This window comes from Callospermophilus lateralis, chromosome 3 (genome assembly GCF_048772815.1).
Source record: "Callospermophilus lateralis isolate mCalLat2 chromosome 3, mCalLat2.hap1, whole genome shotgun sequence".
Lineage (NCBI taxonomy): Eukaryota > Metazoa > Chordata > Mammalia > Rodentia > Sciuridae > Callospermophilus > Callospermophilus lateralis.
Window position 1 is genome coordinate 178,118,600 of NC_135307.1, and position 18,874 is coordinate 178,137,473.

At 41.0% G+C, this 18,874-nt stretch overlaps 1 protein-coding gene across 3 annotated transcripts in view; it reads right to left on the reverse strand.

Moving 5' to 3' along the window:
• Nucleotides 1–18,874, reverse strand: part of Mroh8 (maestro heat like repeat family member 8) — a 61,413-nt gene that overhangs the window by 31,313 nt on the left and 11,226 nt on the right. For all 3 annotated transcript variants that reach the window (XM_076851823.1, XM_076851824.1, XM_076851822.1), the window contains exons 5-9: nucleotides 9,849–9,928; nucleotides 8,091–8,235; nucleotides 6,957–7,052; nucleotides 5,474–5,578; nucleotides 704–839 (exon numbers count right to left, since the gene is read on the reverse strand). In XM_076851823.1, the coding sequence (XP_076707938.1) occupies nucleotides 704–839; nucleotides 5,474–5,578; nucleotides 6,957–7,052; nucleotides 8,091–8,235; nucleotides 9,849–9,928 (562 nt within the window). The remainder of the gene's footprint in view (nucleotides 1–703; nucleotides 840–5,473; nucleotides 5,579–6,956; nucleotides 7,053–8,090; nucleotides 8,236–9,848; nucleotides 9,929–18,874) is intronic.

Sequence of the window (18,874 nt, forward strand, 5' to 3'; positions counted from 1 at the left end):
GTCTCCTGAGATGCTGGGATTACTGGCATGTGCCACCACTTCCGGCTATTTGTGCTGATTATTGAGTCTGCCAACAGTCCTTGTGGTGCCTTATCTTTCAAGCTTTAGTGTGACCTGAAAATTTATCTATAGGAAGTCTCAATGTGCTGCCTGATATGCTCTTACCTCAACCTCTGCATAATTATTCTTTATCCTTCAGATTATCTTTAGAGAGGACTTTTCTGAGCCCCACAGCTAGATTTGATTCTTACTTATGGTTCCTGCAATTTCCCTTCATGACAGTTACCTTTATTGATAATAACAGTTATTCACTGACTCTGCCTAGAGCCCCCACTAGGTTTTGTGTAATATAAGGATTGGGACTGTTTGTGTTCTAGTTACTGTGGGATCCTGAAAAAGTAATAAATAAACATTTGTGGGAAAAATAAATGAATGAAGGACCCAAAGATGGCAGGAACCTCTCCCACTTATGAACAAATCAACCACTCCATGGCCACGCAGATGGATGATAATGATCCAGAGTTATGATTCTAATGATTGAGTTAACATTGTGTCATCTCTGTCTATAGACTGTGTACCTTTCTCTGTATGAACTACAGTGAAAAAGCTTTCTAGAACAAGGGGAAGGAGGGCACAGGAGGGTTGATGCAATGCTGCACTAGAGAATTGGGTTGCAGCCTGGCTGCCCCCAGCACTGCCTTACACTTCATCCGCAGGGTGATATGCAGCAGGTAGTGTGTGCCCTCGGCAGCCTCCTCTGCCACAACTTGCAGTGGGTCCCCACACAACAACGCCATCACAGCCACTAGGTGTCCAAGTCTTTGGAATCGCAATGGAGGCTAATTGAAAAGGAAAAAGAAAAATGCCATCAGAATACAGGTGTATTTAGTGCCTTAAATTTAGGTTGTTGAGAAGCAATCCCACTTCTATCTCCAACTCAAGAGAAGCTCAAAGATCATATTCAGCCTTTAGTTCTCTGAAGAGTTAACATTTAACCTGGATAGATACAACAGCACCAGTAGATGGCATTAAATAGGCCAATTATAATCTAAGTAAACAATCTGAAAAATGAAGATTTTTTTTCTTTAAAGAGAGAGAGAATTTTTTTTTTTAATATTTATTTTTTAGCTTTTGGCGGACACAACATCTTTGTCTGTATGTGGTGCTGAGCATCGAACCCGGGCCGCACGCATGCCAGGCGAGCGCGCTACCGCTTGAGCCACATCCCCAGCCCCAGAGAGAGAGAATTTTAATATATATAATATATATATATATATATATATATATATATATATATATATATATATTATATATATATATATTTTAATTTTCGGCGGACACACATCTTTGTTTGTATGTGGTGCTGAGGATCGAACCCCAGCCGCACGCATGCCAGGCGAGGGCGCTACCGCTGGAGCCACATCCCCAGCCCATGAAGATGTTTTGTGCATAAAGATGTTCCTTGTAGCACTATTTTTCAAGATCACATTTTGGGAAATAATTGCTCAATAATGCTAAAGAGAATTATGGTACAGGCATTCTAGGAATGCAACCATTACAAATCAACTAGCTGAGGAATTTATAATACTGGAAAACATGCTATTCTGATGAGCAAAATGGTGGATGCAAAGTGAGATATAGCATTTAATGCTATTTTTAAAATTTTCTTATTGAGGCTGGGTACACTGGCACACGCCTATAATCCCAGTGGCTTGGGAGGCTGAAACAGGAGGATCACAAGTTCAAAGCCAGCCTCAGTAACTTGGTGAGGCCTTAAGCAACTCAGAAAGACCCTCTTTCTAAATAAAATACAAAAAAGGGCTGGGGATGTGGCTCAGTGTTTAAATGCCCCCTGGATTCAATACCCTGTACAAAAAAAAAATTGTTTATTGACACTCTACATTATTATGGAAAAAATAATGGCTGCTGGTAAAAATCATACTATAAAAAGAAATGTAATTTAAAATAGTGAAAAAAATAGTAAAAATTAAAATTAAAGCAGAAAATATTAATGAAATCAAGAATTTAGTTAGCAGGCAGAATTCATGTTATCATTTGCTTGAGGTAGGCCACAGAGCTAGGCTCTGAACTTTCTCGTATTGTGGCTAATGTAGAGGTGCACACAATGTCCTGTATTAATTTGATTCCCTCTGTGTATAAAAAGCAAACAGACATGCAGATGCAGCACAATTTTTCCCCAGATTGAGGCAGAAATAAATTTCTTCTGCAGCTCTTCAAAAATAAGACAAGAAATATTGTGGGGCTGAGGCTGTAACTCAGTGGTAGAGTGCTAGCCTAACACGTGTGAGACACTGGGTTTGATCCACAGCACCACATAAAAATAAATAAAATAAAGGTACTGTGTCCATTTACAATTAAAAATATTTTTTTAAAAAACAAAATATTATGAACATCAACCTCTAGAGTCTGTTTAGAGTAAACAAAGCAACACCTGTGCAAAGATGTAAGCTACAGACCAGTTGATCAGGGGGAGGCAGGAGCTAGATCACACAAGACCTTGTGTTCTAACAATAGCTGCAAATCACTGGATCATAAGAGTCCATGGGGAAAGAAGAAGAAAAAATAAAGAACACACAACTGGGAAAAACAAACAGAAACAAAACAAGGGCTAGGGATGTGGCGGCCCAGCATGCACCAGGCCCGGGTACTGTGGGACCTCTTTCCAAATCCTTGCCTTTCTCTTTTTTCAATCTCTCACCTCTCCAGCACCACAAAGCAATCCAAGCAAACAAAACAAGGAAAAGAGTGACTGAGTCTCAAGAAGAGAATTCTGGCTACAGAGAGGGAATAAATTAGATGGAACTAAAATGGAATCCTTCACCCTAGTACTCATGCACAAAAAGTACTTGGAAGGAATAAATAAAAATATTAAGGGTGTCTATCTCTAAATGATGACAACAACAAACTAGTAATTTTTATTCCTTCTACTTTTAAAATAACATTTAAAAATTTTTTCTATGATGAGTATGTTGATATTCTCAACATTAAAAAACTCCAAAGTAGAATGTAATGCTAAGTGAAATAAGCCAATCCCAAAAAACCAAATGCCTAATTTCTTCTCTGAAATCAGGATGCTAATTCATAATGGGGATGGGTGGCGGAGCATGGGAGGAACAGAGGGACTTTAGATAGGGAAAGGGGAGGGAGGGGAAGGAAAGATAGTGGAATGAGATGGACCTTATTATCATAAGTACAGGTATGAAAACACGAATGGTGCAACTTTACTTTGTTTTCAACGAGAGACATAAAAAATTGTGCTCTATTTGTGTAATATGGATTGAATTGCATTCTGCTGTCATATATAACTAATTAGAATAAATAAAATATTTTTTTAAAAAATTCCAAAGTTTATTATCACACACACAAAAAAATCACTGGAGAATTATGTGCCTAGTCTGGTCACTAAGTCCTTCTTTAATATTCTCTTTCTTATTCTGTTTTTGATTGCATTTTGCTTTTTTAAAAATATTTATTTTTTAGTTGTAGTTGGACACAATATCTTTATTTTATTTACTTATTTTTTATGTTGTGCTAAGGATCAAACCCAGGGCCTCGCATGTGCTAGGCAAGTACTCTACCACTGAGCCACAACCCCAGCCCTGCATTTTGCTTTTTTGAGAGAGGGTCTTACTGTGTTGCCAGGCTGGCCTTGAACTTGTAATCCTCTTGCCTCAGCTTCATGAGGAGCTAGAACTCCAGGCACATACCAACAACATGCCCAACCTTTTAAATTCTTTATCTTTATTTTTCTTTCCTTTTTTTTTTCTTTTTGATGGTACTATTGATCAAACCCAGGGCTTAAGGATGCTAGGCAAGTGGCCTACCACTGAGTTATGTCCTTGACCCCTACATTTATTCTTTAGGTTTCTTTGAGAATATGAAAAGAGTTATGGAATCAGAGAACTTACATTTGCCTAAACTCATTAAACTATAAATGGGGTAGATTTTATTTTCTATATAAATTACAACTCCATATAAGAAAAGCTATATTGGGCTGGGGATGTGGCTCAAGCAGTAGAGTGCTCGTCTGGCATGTGTGCGGCCCGGGTTTGATCCTCAGCACCACATACACAAAGATGTTGTGTCTGCCGATAACTAAAAAATAAATATTAAAAAATTCTCTCTCTCTCTCTCTCAAAAAAAAAAAAAAGCTATAGAAATTTTCTAAAAAATCTAGAAGGTTACACCACGAAAAATTCTGGTACTACTTCTGGATGTTCATAGACCCCCACAAGGCACCTAGGATAAATATTCCTATATTAACAACTCTCTAGGGGAAAAAAAATGCTAGGGTCTAGAGAGAGATTATGTGTACAGGAGGGAGTTGTCTGAAACTCTCCTCTTCTTTAATCTGTAGCTAAATAGAGGTTGAGGAATATAGAAAGAAGAATGCATTGTTGTTATTGGAATTGTAGGTGGTCAGTGATACCAGATGTTACTTGTCTTCCGTCACTGAAAAGAAAAAAAAAGGAAGTAAAGTAGTTTAAAGGGCCAAATTTACTTCAATAAGGAGATAGAAAGTTTTTATATATTTTCCATGTGAAAAATAAGAAAGATGGTGGAATGCTTTTAAACACAACTGTTAGAACATCTATATTGAGAACAACTTCAATAAGGAAAATTCTGGTGTAAGGACCCAACCTTACTATCCCACCAAATTATCTTCCAATTCCCAGGCCTTATTACACAGTTTCTAGAAATGATGAGAGGAGAATGGGAGCAGCTTCAGTGGCTAAAAGACCTGCTCAGTGAAGGAAAAAGAGAGGTTTGTAGAAGAAGAATGGAATAGATCCAGGGAAAAGTTTAGTTTGGGGAAATTCTTTTTAGAAGTTACAGAGGAGGATTCAGAACAATTGAGAGGTAAGAGACTGATAAAGAGAAAGGCAAGTATTTATAAAGAGGCACCATAGTACCATTCGCTCTGAGATGGTGCGAGGTATTTAAATTTATTTACTTGAATTGGCCTGCTGGACTTCATTTCTTCAAAAGCAATCTGCACAGGGCTGGGGCTGTAGCTCGGTGGTAGAGCACTTGCCTAAAATGTGTGAGGCACTGGGTTTGATCCTTAGCACCATATAAAAATAAATAAAATAAAGGTGTCGTGTCCATCCACAATTAAAAAATATATTTTTTAAAAATGAAAGCAATCTGCACAGACATGGGGCTATAGTGGGCTCTCAGACATTTTCAGATTACACTTATTCATTCATTCATTCATTCATTCAAAAGCATTACTATATCATTAGATTCCAACTTGCTTTCTCAGCAATGGAGATACAAAGATTAACACACAGTACCTGGCCTCCAGCTGCTCATCTTTTAAGAGAGGGGCTGAGTACTGTGATACCACATGAGCCCCAGGCCCTAGGCCGGGAGTCCTAAGAGTTGGGGAAACAGGCAGTGGAAGGATGGCTTTGGGTCCTTCTTCCTCTGCAACCACAGGGCTGCTCACCTTCAGGCAGAGGTGTTTGGATAAGCACTTCAGAACCTGGGCCATGCTGGCTGTCGCCCGCTTCCGCTCGTGGTTCTTTGGTGACTGTAACCAGGAGTCCAAGTGCTGCAAAAAATAAAGGGAGGCAAAGTGGCTTATCAGGAATATCTGGGATAACACTTTTATTCTCTTTGGAGGAAAATGTGGAAAGAGAAGACCCCATATTACTTTGATGTTTGCAAATATCTCCCTAAATGCCAAACTGGCTTAGGATGGAGAGGAAGCTGGGTGAGGACAAGCGAGAGTGAGGAGCCTGTGGTCAGCAGGGCTGGCTTCTACACAGGCTGATTGCCTAGACTTATCTCTCTGCCTCCTAATTCTTCAGTTAATTATTTGACTTTTCTCTTTCTTTAGCCCTTTCCAATCTGCTTTGGAAAGAAATAAAATTAATAATGTGCTAGTAAAGAACTCTGGAAATGGAGAAGTTGCATCTGCCTGAAAAGTCAGGGAAGGACTCAATGGAGAAGACCTAGCCACGAGAGGAGCTCATAAAGAGGCTTTTCGAGTAGAAAACATGGCTTGAATTAAGCTCTCAAGGCAAGAAAATACATAGTACAACTAGATAAAGGGGAGAAACCCAATCTGACAGGTAGATTAATGTACAAATGGAGGAGGAATAAGAATAATGTTAAAGTCAGCTATGGCAAGGATAAATGCCCATCTGTACTTAGGCGCACATGATTAATAACAGCTTAAAGGGAAGTTCCTTTCTGGGATACCTGCACCTTTAAAAAAAGATCAAGTCGGGCATAGTGGCACATGCCTGTAATCCCAGCTGGTCTGGAGGCTAAGGAAGGAGAATCACAAGTTCAAAGCCAGTCTCAGCAACTTAGCAAGGTCCTAAGCAACTCAGTGAGACCCTGTCTCCAAATAAAAAATTTAAAAGGGCTGGGAATGTGGCTCACTGGTTAAGCACTCCTGGGTTCAATCCCTGGAGAGGCAAAAGAGCAACTGCAGTTAATGCACACTACGAATGGACTGGCATATACTGGAACAGCTACAGGTGGGAGCAGGTAGTCACTTATGACCTCTGAGTCCCACCTAGGGGGAAGGCTGCTTATTTAATAACTCATGAGGCTGATTCTCTTCCCTGGTCACTGACTGAAACCATTCTATGCTAGGAAAGAATAATAATTTAAGGAACACTTACGGCAACCATTTAAACCATGTATTGAAGGTCATTTATTCGATATTCACAGTAATTATTATCTCCATGTCAAGAAAAAGAAATGAGACTCTGAGAAAGAAAATTCCTTCCAGAAGTTAAATCAAGGACTTACAACCAAGGACTGGCAGTGAGGATGAACCCAAGCCTCTGACTCAGAACTGACAGCTGATCTCCCAGCTACTACATGCCTCCTACCAATACCCTCCCACATCTTCTTCTACCCCTTTCTCCAGTGAATAGGAGTAGTTTCCCATTCCACCCTCACACCTCACTTACCTGAAAAATGGTGTCAAGATTTTCCAAATGTGGGTCTTTTACCACCAAAATCTGGAGCATCTCGGAGAATGCCTGGAACGTTTGCCTATAGAGACACTGAACAGGGAAAGGATCAGCGATCGCCCTCCCCATGAAGTTCCCCAAGCTCTGTACACGTAAGACTTTCCTCAAAGGTGCAAATTCTAGGTAAAAGTACCTGTAGACAGTTTGTGGCATGAGATGAACCAGAATAAATCTTCATTTCAAATGGATGCCTCAGCATTACTAGGACTATGATTATCTGATTCTAACTACATCTGGGGAACTACTTCAGGGTCCTCAAGATACAGGTGACTCTTTCTGACATCTTGAAACACAGGAATAAATCTTCTTAGGTAACTGCTTGACCAGTCAGTGTAGCAGCCACAGAAGAAAATCATGGACTTTACACTTACCCTCCCCCTTCCAGGAGGCTCCCCTCTCTCCTCCTTCAATTCTCACTCTTATCTGGAAGGTTTTCCCTGACCACCCTAAGTAAAAAAGCCCTGTGCCTCTCAACTATGGCACCTTTCTTCCTCTTTCTCTGCCTTTTTTTTTTGTAACTAACACTTAACTTGCCAGTAGACACACTTATCCTTCAAGGGTTTACCTCTGCACTAGAATGTAAGCTCCACTTTGTATTTCCATTGCCTATCACAATGCTTAGCACACAGTGGTCCACAAATATGTCTCTAAATTACGTGCACAAGTATGCCCACCTTATTTTTTTGTTTTGTTTTGTTTTTTTTTTTAGTTGCAGATGTACACATACCTTTATTTTACTTATTTATCTTTATATGGTGCTGAGGATCAAACCCAGTGCTTCACTCATGCTAGGCAAGTACTCTTCTACTAAGCTACAACCCTAGCCCCACTTCCACCTTATTTTAAAAAAATAAAGAAATAAAAAAAATAAATAAAGGAGGAGTGAAGGAAAAAATGAAAGAACAAAAAGTTAAGGGAAGACAAGCTATCATCTAATCCAACCAACTGTTTTATTCACTGGACTTGATTAAATAGTTTTTGGCTAGTTTTAAACAACTGAATGTTCTCAAAGGGCTGAGACCTTTAGTAACTTCCCTTGATGGGAAGTTACTAAAGCAAAGCCTGAGTTACCTCTGTGTCGTAGGGCCCACTGGGAGTGATTTCCTGCAGCTGGGTAAGAGTCTTTAGTGGGGGCAGAGTGATCATACTTCTGATGATAAGCTGGAACAAGTCAGCTCGATCTTCAGAGCCAAACAGCAAATGGACGTTGTGGTAACTAAGAAAAGAAAGTTTAGGAAGAGCAAGTTGGGAAGAGCATTTGCTTTGATCTTGGTAAACAGGGATTCAAAATAATGGGCCAGGGTTGTAGCTCAGTGGTAGAGTGCTTGCCTAACATGCATGAGGCACTGGGTTCAATCCCTAGCACCACAAAAAAATAAATAAAATAAAGGTAATATGTCCATCTATAATTAAAATTTTTTTAAAAAAATAACTAAAATGGAAAGGGTAGTTGGGTAGGTGTATCTCAAATGGAAGAGATAAGTGGCCTGGTTCATCAGTCTATTTAAATGAACTTCCCCCCAAGAAGTCACTGGAGTGACATCCCTTTAGGCTTTCCTCCAGCTCAGCCACAAGAGTAAAGCCTGCTACAGTCACTGTAGCAAGATGTCACTTTCCAAAATATGTTCTGATGAATACTAGTTTGGGGAATAGTGAGTTGAATTAAGTTAACCATGGAGCAGAGCATGGTGGTGCATGCCTGCAATCCCAGCAACCTGGCTGAGACAGGAGAATTACAGGTTTGAGGTCAGCCTCAGTGACTTCATGAAAGCCTGTCTCAGAAATAAAACGATCTGGGGGTGTAGGTCAGTGGTAGAGCACCCCTGGGTTCAATCCCCAGTATCACAAAAACAAAAACAAGGAAACTCTTTTTTTTTTCCCTTTTGGTACTGGGGATTGAACCCAGGGGCACTAGACTACTGAGCCATATCCTCAGCCCTATTCTGTATTTTATTTAGAGACAGGGTCTCACTGAGTTGCTTAGCATCTTGCTGTTGCTGAGGCTGGCTCTGAACTCACAATCCTCCTGTCTCAGCCTCCTGAACTGCTGGGATTACAGTTGTGTGCCACTGCACCCTGTGAGGAAACTTTTTAAACTACAGGACATTTCACTCCTTTAATCATTTAAATCACTGCATTAAACCTCCAAGACAGGTAGACATCAGGCAGCTCTTGCAACAACCTCTTAGACCTTAGAATTTATAGTCATGAAACATGTATTGTGGGTCACTCTCCACCGAATATACTTTGGACAAAGCTGAATTCTAAAAAGGTTCCAACTAGGTCCTTCAGATAAGGATGGTAGTGTACATGAAATCAAAGTTCTTATACAAAAGCATGGGTCTGGGGCTGGGGATGTGGCTCAAGCACTAGTGCGCTCGCCTGGCATGCGTGCGGCCCGGGTTCGATCCTCAGCACCACATACAGACAAAGATGTTGTGTTGGCCAAATACTAAAAAATAAATATTAAAATTCTCTCTCCCTCTCTCCTCTCTCTCACTCTTTCTTTAAAAAAAAAAAAAAAAAAAAAAAAGCATGGGTCTGGGGGGCTGTGGCTGTGGCTCAGTGGCAGAGCGCTTGCCTAGCATGTGTGAGGCACTGGGTTTGATCTGTAGCACCACGTAAAAATAAACAAACAAAAAAAATAAACGTATGCTGTCCATCTACAACTACAGAAAAATTTAGAAAAAATAAAAAAGCATGGGTTTGTCTTCCTTCCCAGTATCTAAGCAGTTTTCAAATGTTAAAATATGAAACATGTCAGTGGACTCTGGCATTGACCCTGAGTAAGGAACCAGGATGTATGTGTAAAGTGCACGAGGGTATCACCTGAGGTTAGCAATAGTAACAAAGACCTCCTGGCGCACGGGGCTGAATAGAGATCGCAGGGGCTCCTCTTGTACCAGGTCCTGCAGGGAGAGGTAAAGAACTTTAGAGGGCCAAGAATGTTCCAACTCTTGAGGCCAGAGATGGTCAGAGGCACAGGCCGGCAAGGACAGCAGCAGGCTTTTCTGGGCCCTGCTCTGGGCTCCTAGGACTGGTGGCAGGACAGTGAAGGAGCTAGGAGTTTATACTCTGGACCAGACCCCAGATCATGGTTCTGCCTCTTACTAGCTGTTTAGTTGACAAAAAGTTATTGAGCCTCCCTGTACCTCCATTCCTCATGTGTAGAATGAGATATAATACTACTTAGCTCTATGGAGGTGGCTGAGTACTGAACAAACAAACCTAGTAGCCCTCAATAAATGTTAGTATCCACTATTCAGTATTTTTTTAAACCAGAGATAATTTCTAGTGTAGGCATTCTAATTCTATTAAACCAGTTGTCTCTACTACCAGGTCTAATATCATTCTGAGTTTCTTGTCCTGGAAAAGGAAATGACTTTTGGTTTACAATTTGACAGAGGAAGAGTTGCCTTGCTATGCTGGGAAAATCTGCAGTGATAGAGAGGGAACAAAGGGAGCTTGGGGAGCTCGATGGCCCGTTGGTTTGAGTTCTGGCTCTGCCACTTACCACATGACCCTGGGTGAATCATACAATTTTCCTATGTCTGAGTTCCTCATCTGTATGGGAGAATTGAGACATATCTCAGGGAGTGAATATGAGCAGCTACCATACAAATAATGTTGATGTGAATGTTGTGGAAACCTTACTGGACTGTCTACCCTACTTATCTGGAAACTTCTCTAGTCCCTAGCCTCACAACTGTGTTGTTTCTGAGTTATTTTGTTCTCCCAGCCACAACTTATCTGTCCAAAAGTGGACACTAAAACCAAATAGATACTTACAGGGATCTGGAATTGGGACCAAGAGTGTCAGTTTGGTGTGGTGGCGCACACCTGTAATCCCAATGGCTTGGGAGGCTGAGGCAGGAAGATTGCCAGTTCAAAGCCAGCCTCTGCAAAAAGTGAGGTGCTAAGCAACTCAGTGAGACCCTGTCTCTAAATAAAATACAAAATAGGGCTGGGGATGTGGCTCAGTTGCTGAGTGCCCCAGAGTTCAATCCCAGTACCATAAAAAAAAAAAAAAAAAAAAGAAAAGAGTGAAGAGTGTTAATCTTTCTGGCTAGTTTTCTGAAAGCAGAAAATTTTAAATTTGGGAGTGCTGGTCCCTATGAACAAGGTCAAAGAGAGCTAATTTGGGGAAGAAAGAAGAGAGAGTGGATGGGAAGAAAAACCAAAATGCACACAAAAGAGCAAAGATAAGAGATGGAGAGAAAGTTCTCTCCAAGCAAGTGAAAGAAAAGCTTCTAGTGTGAGATTCCTTCCCTTCCTGGGGCAGGCTGCTGCTCCCATCATGGGGTTCTGGGGAACATTCGCATCCTTAGAACCAATCCCTTGTTTTGTGTTTTCAGCTGTCTGCAGTGGACTTCTCTTACCAAACAGATCTAGGAAGTTAGGAGGCAGTAAGTGCTCAATAAATATTACCAGGTTCCCTTTCTGAACTTTTATCTTCTCACTGACTCAGGTCTTGCTGGTGGCCTGCTGCTCATCTTTGTTTCCTCAAGGATCTCAGTTATTTTTATGGCTTTATAGGCTGGAAGGGACAAATTGTAAGACTCTATCCTCAGCCTTCACAGCTCTCCCAGGCATCCAGTTGCTCAGGTCAGGTTATCTTAAGGGCACCACCACTAAGATCACAGCCATGATCTTTCATTATCTTCCCCACTCCCAAGAACACAACTTCCTAGACTTCAATACTTGCCAATGGCACCCTTTCTCAGAACTCATGAAGAAAGATGACTTGTGTTTTTTTGTCTTTTGTTCCCTCCCATGTCCCATCAATTGTGGTAGGTTATGTGGTTCTCCATTCTGTAGCTAAGTAGCTCACATGGATGGAGGCAGTGGCTCTTGGCTGAACCCCTAGGCCTGCAGTCCCTCCTGAGTTCAATTTATCTGACTCAATTCAGCCAGAATGATTTTGATTTTCTTTTTCTTTTTGGCAATAAGAATGGAAGCCAGGGGCTGGGGATGTGGCTCAAGTGGTAGCGTGCTCGCCTGGCATGCGCGGGGCGCTGGGTTCCATCCTCAGCACCACATAAAATAAAATAAAATAAAGATATTGTGCTCACCGAAAACTGAAAAATAAATATTAAAAAATTCTCTCTTAAAAAAAAAAAAAAAAAAGAATGGAAGCCAGATGCTCTACCAATGAGCTATGTCCCCAGGCCTTTTGATTTTTTATTTTGAGACAGGATCTTGCTAAGTTGCTTAGGGCTTCTAAGTTGCTAAGGCTGATCTCAAACTTGTGATCCTCCTGCTTCAGCTTCCTGACTTGTAGATTACAGGCATGTGCTAGTGCTCCTGGCTTTTTTTTTTTTTTTTCTTAATTAGGAATTAAAGACTTGTAATAGGAGGGCATGGTGGCACATGCCTGTAATCCCAATGACTTGGGAGGCTGAGGAAGGAGGATCACATGTTCAAGGCCAGTAGGTGCAATTTAGTGAGACCCTGACTCAAAGTGAAAAATAAAAAGGGCTGGGGATGTAGCTCAGTGATTAAGCACCCCTAGATTCAATCCCTAGTACCAAAAAAAAAAAAAAAGGCTTATTATGTTATTTGTTCATAATTAATTATGGAAGCCACTACAGGGATTTAGAAGTAAGTGCCTATTTTTTGTTTGTGAAGTATTTGTGCAGCAGGAACCTCTTGGACTTACTGCTCAGATGACAGCAATGTCCCCAATGTCTGGGCAGGTCACCAGTATACAAGCAGGAATCCTAGCAGTCAAATCACCACTATATGATCTGTCAGACACAACTAATTGATGCAGGTGAATAACCCCATCTGGGCCAATCAGATTCTTTCTTGCAAAATTTGGAATTTTAGAATGAAAGACACAGACCAGGAGCTGCTAGAGATGTTAGTCATAGTGTCAGAAAAGCAGTCCCTGCCTTTGAAACCCTGGAAGCTGTCCTAGAACTTGCTCTTTTGGAGGCTGGATTATTATACCCCTTCCTTAGATTCTAAGAGAGAGAGATCGCAGCATCTTTTTGGTTTTGCTTTTTATTTATTTATTTAGTTTAAAAATATCTTTATTTATTGATTTTTATGTGGTGTTGAGGATCGAACTTAGTGCCTCACACGTGCGAGGCAGGTGCTCTACCACTGAGCAACAGCCCCAGCCCCATTTGCTTTTTAAACTTAAGTGAACCAGAGCTGATTTTTGTTACTTGCTCCAAGAAGAATCTTAGTAAATTTTTAACAAGAAGAGTCATTTTTTACTCCAATTTCTTAATGAAAGCCAGACAGATATTAACATCTCCATTTAATAGGTGGCACTACTAAGATTTAGAGAAGTTGTGTGCTTTGTTTAAGGTAGGCAGGGTTTTGTGGAAGACCCAAGATGCAGAAGAAGAACGAAGTCACAAGGAACAGTGGCATGATCCCAGCGATTTGGGAGGCTTAGGCAAGAGAATTGTTAAGTTCAAGACCAACCTCAGCAATTTAGCAAGGCCCTAAGGACTTTGTGAGACTGTCTCAAAAAAAGGAGCTAGGTGCTGTGGTGTCAGGAGCTGCCACATAAGAAATGAGCGCCCCTTAGCCTTGAGAGATGAGAATGTGGAGATGTGGCAAGCCAGCCGTGTGTGTGTATGTGTGTGTGTGTGTGTGTGTGTGTGTGAACAATGAGCACTGAGCGCACAGGGCGGACTGAACTCACGTTGCCCCTCTGTTTGGGCGAGTCTCACTCTGGTCTTTTCACTTGCTCTGCCGTGACCCCCACACAGCTCATGAGATGGGCATGGCCTCCTTAGATGTCAATCAATCTGCTGATATCAGACATCATGAAGCTAGCTCAACCCCCTGAAACCTGACCCCTTGCTTCATTTGAATGGCTTTTCCCCAATAAAAGGGTTGAGAGAACCCGTGTGCTCTCTTTCCAAGGACCCCTATGGTTAGAGGAGCCATCACAGGACCCAATGAAAAGGTATTTCTCTGTCTCTGTGTGGTTATTTCATGCAGCCCAGTTCATCTGGAGTTACCCTGAGTGTTTTAGTCGTGAGACACGACACCATGGTGCATGCCTGTAATCCCAGGGGCTTGGGAGGCTGAGGTAGGAGGATCTTGAGTTCAAAGCCAGCCTCAGCAATAGCGAGACTCAGTGAGACTCTTTCTCTAAATAAAATACTTAATAGGACTGGGGATGTGACTCAGTGGTTGAGTGCCCCTGAGTTCAATCCCCAGTACCAAAAATAAATAAATAAATAAATAAATAAATAAATAAGGGCTGCGGAGTATTGCTTAGTGGTTAACCAACCCTGGGTTCAATCCCTGGTTAAAGAAAGGAAGGAAGGAAAGAAGGAAGGAAGGAAGGAAAGAAGGAAGGAAGGAAGGAAGGAAGGAAGGAAGGAAGGAAGGAAAGGAGGGAGGGAGGGAGAAAGGAGAAAGAAAGAAAAAGAATGAAGATGGAGTCCCAAGCTGGCAAAGAATTAAGAGGCTCTAAGAATAAGACTTGGTTACATTAAAATTTGATTACAACAGGTCTTGATGTCTGTTGATATTCACTAAAAACCATTCCCCTGGCTGGGTGTGGTGGTGCCTGTCTGTAATCCCAGCAGCTCAGGAGGCTGAGGCAAGAGAATCCAGAGTTCAAAGACAGCCTCAATTTAGGGAGGCCCTAAGCAACTTATCAAGACCCTGTCTCAATCGAAAATATAAAAGGGGCTGGGGATGTGGCTCAGTGGTTAAGCATCCCTGGGTTCACTTCCCCAGTACAAAAATAAACAAACAAAAAATCCATTTGTCTGGCCATTCTATCATATAACAGCATGCAGAACGCTGGTATTGGAATAGTCAAGTAGTAATCTTTACCTTTCCATCTGAGGGCCTCATTTAGTGCCCCTTTTTTCTCTTTTCTCTCAATCTTACCCACCACATCTTTCAAGGTTTAGATCAGGAGATCTACCTGAATTAATTTTATTCCAATTCTGTCATCATTTTTTTTTTAGTTGTAGTTGGACACAATTTATTTATTTATTTATTTATTTTTATGTGGTGTTAAGATCAAACCCAGGGCCTCACACGTGTTAGGCGAGTACTCTACTGCTGAGCCACAACCCCAGCCTCTGTTATCATTTATTTTCTACATGCCATATTATTCTCTTTTTCTTCTTTTTAATAGATTTTTTTTTGTCTGTTTATGTTGCTGGGGATTGGACCCAGGGCCTTGCACATGCTAGGCAAGTGCTCTACCACTGAGCTACATCCCCAGGCCTAGACTTTTTTTTTTTCAAGAAATGTTTCTTTTATTGTTGTTGTTTCTTTCTTTCTTTTTTCCAGTTTTTTAAGAGACAGGGTTTACTATGTGGCCCAGGCTGGCCCCAAACTCCTGGGCTCAAGCAATCCTCCTGCCTCAGCCCACTGAGTTACTGGACTACAGGCACATACCACCATGCCTGGTTTCAACAGATTTTTTAAATATATTAATTTTTTTTGTGTGGCAGAAGTGTAATAAGCTGTATTAAAAGTATAGAGTTAGATGGTTTTGGGTGTTTATGACATCCATGAAATCATCCCATCCACAAAACCCTGGAGATATAGAAATTCTGATCACTCCCGAAGTTTCCTTTGGCTACTTTGTGATTCCTACCTCCTGCTTCTCCCTACCCACTTCCACCTCTAGATATGATTGATCTGCTGTTCCTATAGGATCGTTTGCATTTTCTAGAATTTCATATCAGTGAAATTATACAGTGTATATATATGCTTTGGGGCAGGTCTGGCTTCTTTCAGTCAGCATAATCATTCTGAGATTGATTCAAGTCATAGCATCATGTATCAACAGTTCATTTCTTTTTATTCCCGAGCAGTTCTCCATTGTAGGAATATTGGCACAATCTGTTTATCAGTTCATCTGATGATGGATATCTGGGTTCTTTCCAGTATTGGGCTCTTATATACATTTGTAGACACATCTTCTTGTGGAAATATGGTTTCTTTTGCCTAAGAGTGGAACAGCTGGGTCTTATAGCAAATGTGTTTAACTTGTTAAGAAACTGCCAGACCATTTTCCAAAGTGATTGCACCATTTCACCTTCCCACTAGCAGCATGAAAGCTTCAGTTTTTTCATATCCTCAATGTCTGGTACTGCTTTTCTTTTTATTTTGGCCATTCTCATTTTTAGTTACATCTTACTGTGATTTTTAACTTGTTTTTCCCTGATCACAATTGTGGGAAGCCGCTCTGAATGACCTTCCAGTCCTGATGCACCAGGATCTGACCAACTACTGCATTCTTTGTGGCTTGGGCGGTGATCCACTTGGATAGCAAGGCCAGTCTTCTGAGTAGGCATACCCTGGGGTTGAGCTATACTCACCTATTCTTTTGTAATCTTATCCCTTTCCCAGAATGTTCGAAGGAAACTCCCTTTATGTGTCCCCTTCTCTTGCTTTGTCTTTGGGTGTGGCCTTCCTGGATGTCAGTCAATCTGCTGACAGCAGACATCACGAAGCTAGACTCAGCCCCTTGAAATCTGACTCCTTGCCTTATTTGAATGGCTTCTTCCCAATAAAAGGGTTCTGCGTGCTCCTCTCTCTATTTCCAAGGACCCCTAAAGTCGGAGGAGCCATCATGGGACCCAGATTAAAAGGTATTTCTCTGTCTCTGTGTTGTTATTTTGTGGAGTGACCTTGAGTGTTTGGTTGTGGAACATGACACACAATGATGCAACTTCTTTTCATGGACTTAATCATAAATCTTCTTGGGTGATTGTCATTTGCCTTCTCTCTCACATCCTGCCCTTGGCTTCCGTGGTTGTTTTTTGTTTGGTTTTTGATTTGTTTGTTTGTTTTTGTATTGGGGATTGAACCCAGGAGCGCTTTACCACTGAGCTATATCCCAGATCAATTTATGTTTTTTTTTGTTTTGTTTTGCTTTTTTTTATCTCGAGACAGGGTCTCACTAAGCTGATGAGAGCCTTGCTAAATTGGGGAGGCTGACTTTGAACTTGTGATCCTCCTATCTCAGTCTCCTGAGTTGTGGGGATCACAGGTGTGCACCACCACACTTGGCAGGTCTTTTTTTTTTAAATATTTTTTTAGATGTAGATGGACACAATACCTTTATTTATTTATCTTTATGTGGTGCTGAGAATTGAACCTAGTGCCTCACCCGTGCTAAGTGAGTGCTCTACCACTAAGCCACAACCTCAGCCCCAGATCTTTTTTTTTTTTGAAAAGCCATGCATCGGTGGTGGCTCACAAAAAGTGGGCAAATGCCTTAATGTTATTTCTCCATAATAACTGACTTTTGCCTTCTTGGGTTCCTAGTAACACTGCTTCTTTTGATGGATGCCTCTTAGATATCAGGTGCATGCCTGTTCAGCCCTCACACATGGGCCTGCAGGAACTTTGTGGACTTGACAGTTTCCAATTTTCTCATAGTCACTAGATAACTCTTATCTTACCTAGGTTGAATCCCTTGCTGACCCATACTTTGGTGGATACCTGATGTGGGTGTTACTATTGGCTAGATGGATCCACATGTACAAGATTTGGGGTAATTCAGTGTGATTTTGCTGCTTGAGATTTGCAATAGTGAATTTTCTGAGCTGGCTAGTTGAACAATGTGGAATCCCACTGCTGCCAATCCTGGTAGAATAGAACTTTGGAAAGAAGCCATTTTGTTGGGTCCTATAAGTAGCAAGCTGCAGTGATTCCTAAATCTGCTCTATCATTCTATTCTTCTCGATGTATTTGGAATTATTCTCAACCTACTTACTTTTCTAAGTGTGATAATTTCCAAATGGGCTGTAAACTCTTGGAGGACAGATTAAGGTTTCCAGAATCACAGTGCACTTCACAAAACTGTTAGCCGATTAGCCTTCAACTGTAAAAACTAATTATCAATCTGATCAGCCTTACAGACCTCTGGTTTGAGAAAGAACTGCGCAAATATCTGGGGCATACAAGAAACATAAGAATCAGAACTTCTGAACTTTTGAGAAACTGAAAGGGGCATTTCACAGATGAGAAAACAAAGCACCAAGAAGTTATGTCATGCTTAAGTGCCTCACCTCCTTGCCCTCTGGATCCTTTAACATGGAATTGACCACTCATTCACCCTTCTGTGCCCCAATATACCCTTTTAAAAAATATATAACTTTTATATATATATATATAATTTTAGTTGTTGATGAACCTTTATGCTACTCACTTATTTATATGAGGTGCTGAGAATTGAACCCATACTCACACAGGTGAGGTAAGCGCTATACCACTGAGCCACAAACCCAGCCCCCAAATATACCCTTTTAAATGTTTGTTGCAGTTCCTCTAGGGACAGGGATTACATTCCCCCTGTCTTTGTAGCCCTAGTTCCCAGGACAGCACCTGGCGCTGTCAGGTACTAATAAGGGAACAAATGGGTGAGCTGGTGGCAGAGTGTGGCTGGGGTAGGTTTGAGTGGGACAGAATACAATAATGACAATAATATAATCATGTTTCTCAAATGCATAATACATGTTAAGGACCATGTTACATGGCTTATATTTATTTTAAATTTAATGTTTATAATAGCTCTGTGAAGTAAATACAGCTAGTCTTATTTTCTATATAAGAAAACTGAGTATCAAGAAATTAAGTGAATTTCCTGAGGTCACATAGCTATACAGAGACTAGCACCTGAGCCCATGGAGTCAATTACAGATTCTGCCTCCAAACTACTGTTTAAGTAACGAGGACGCAGTACCAGCCTCACTAAGAAATTTAAATGCTATTCCTCCCTTTTTCTCTCCTCTTTTAACTGGTTTTCAAAGGTGATCATATCTGTGGGGTATCTGAGTGTTTCTCCTTCATGCAGAAAGGCTGATATGAGAGGAGTTAACAGAACTGATACTGATACGGGTAGGACTACT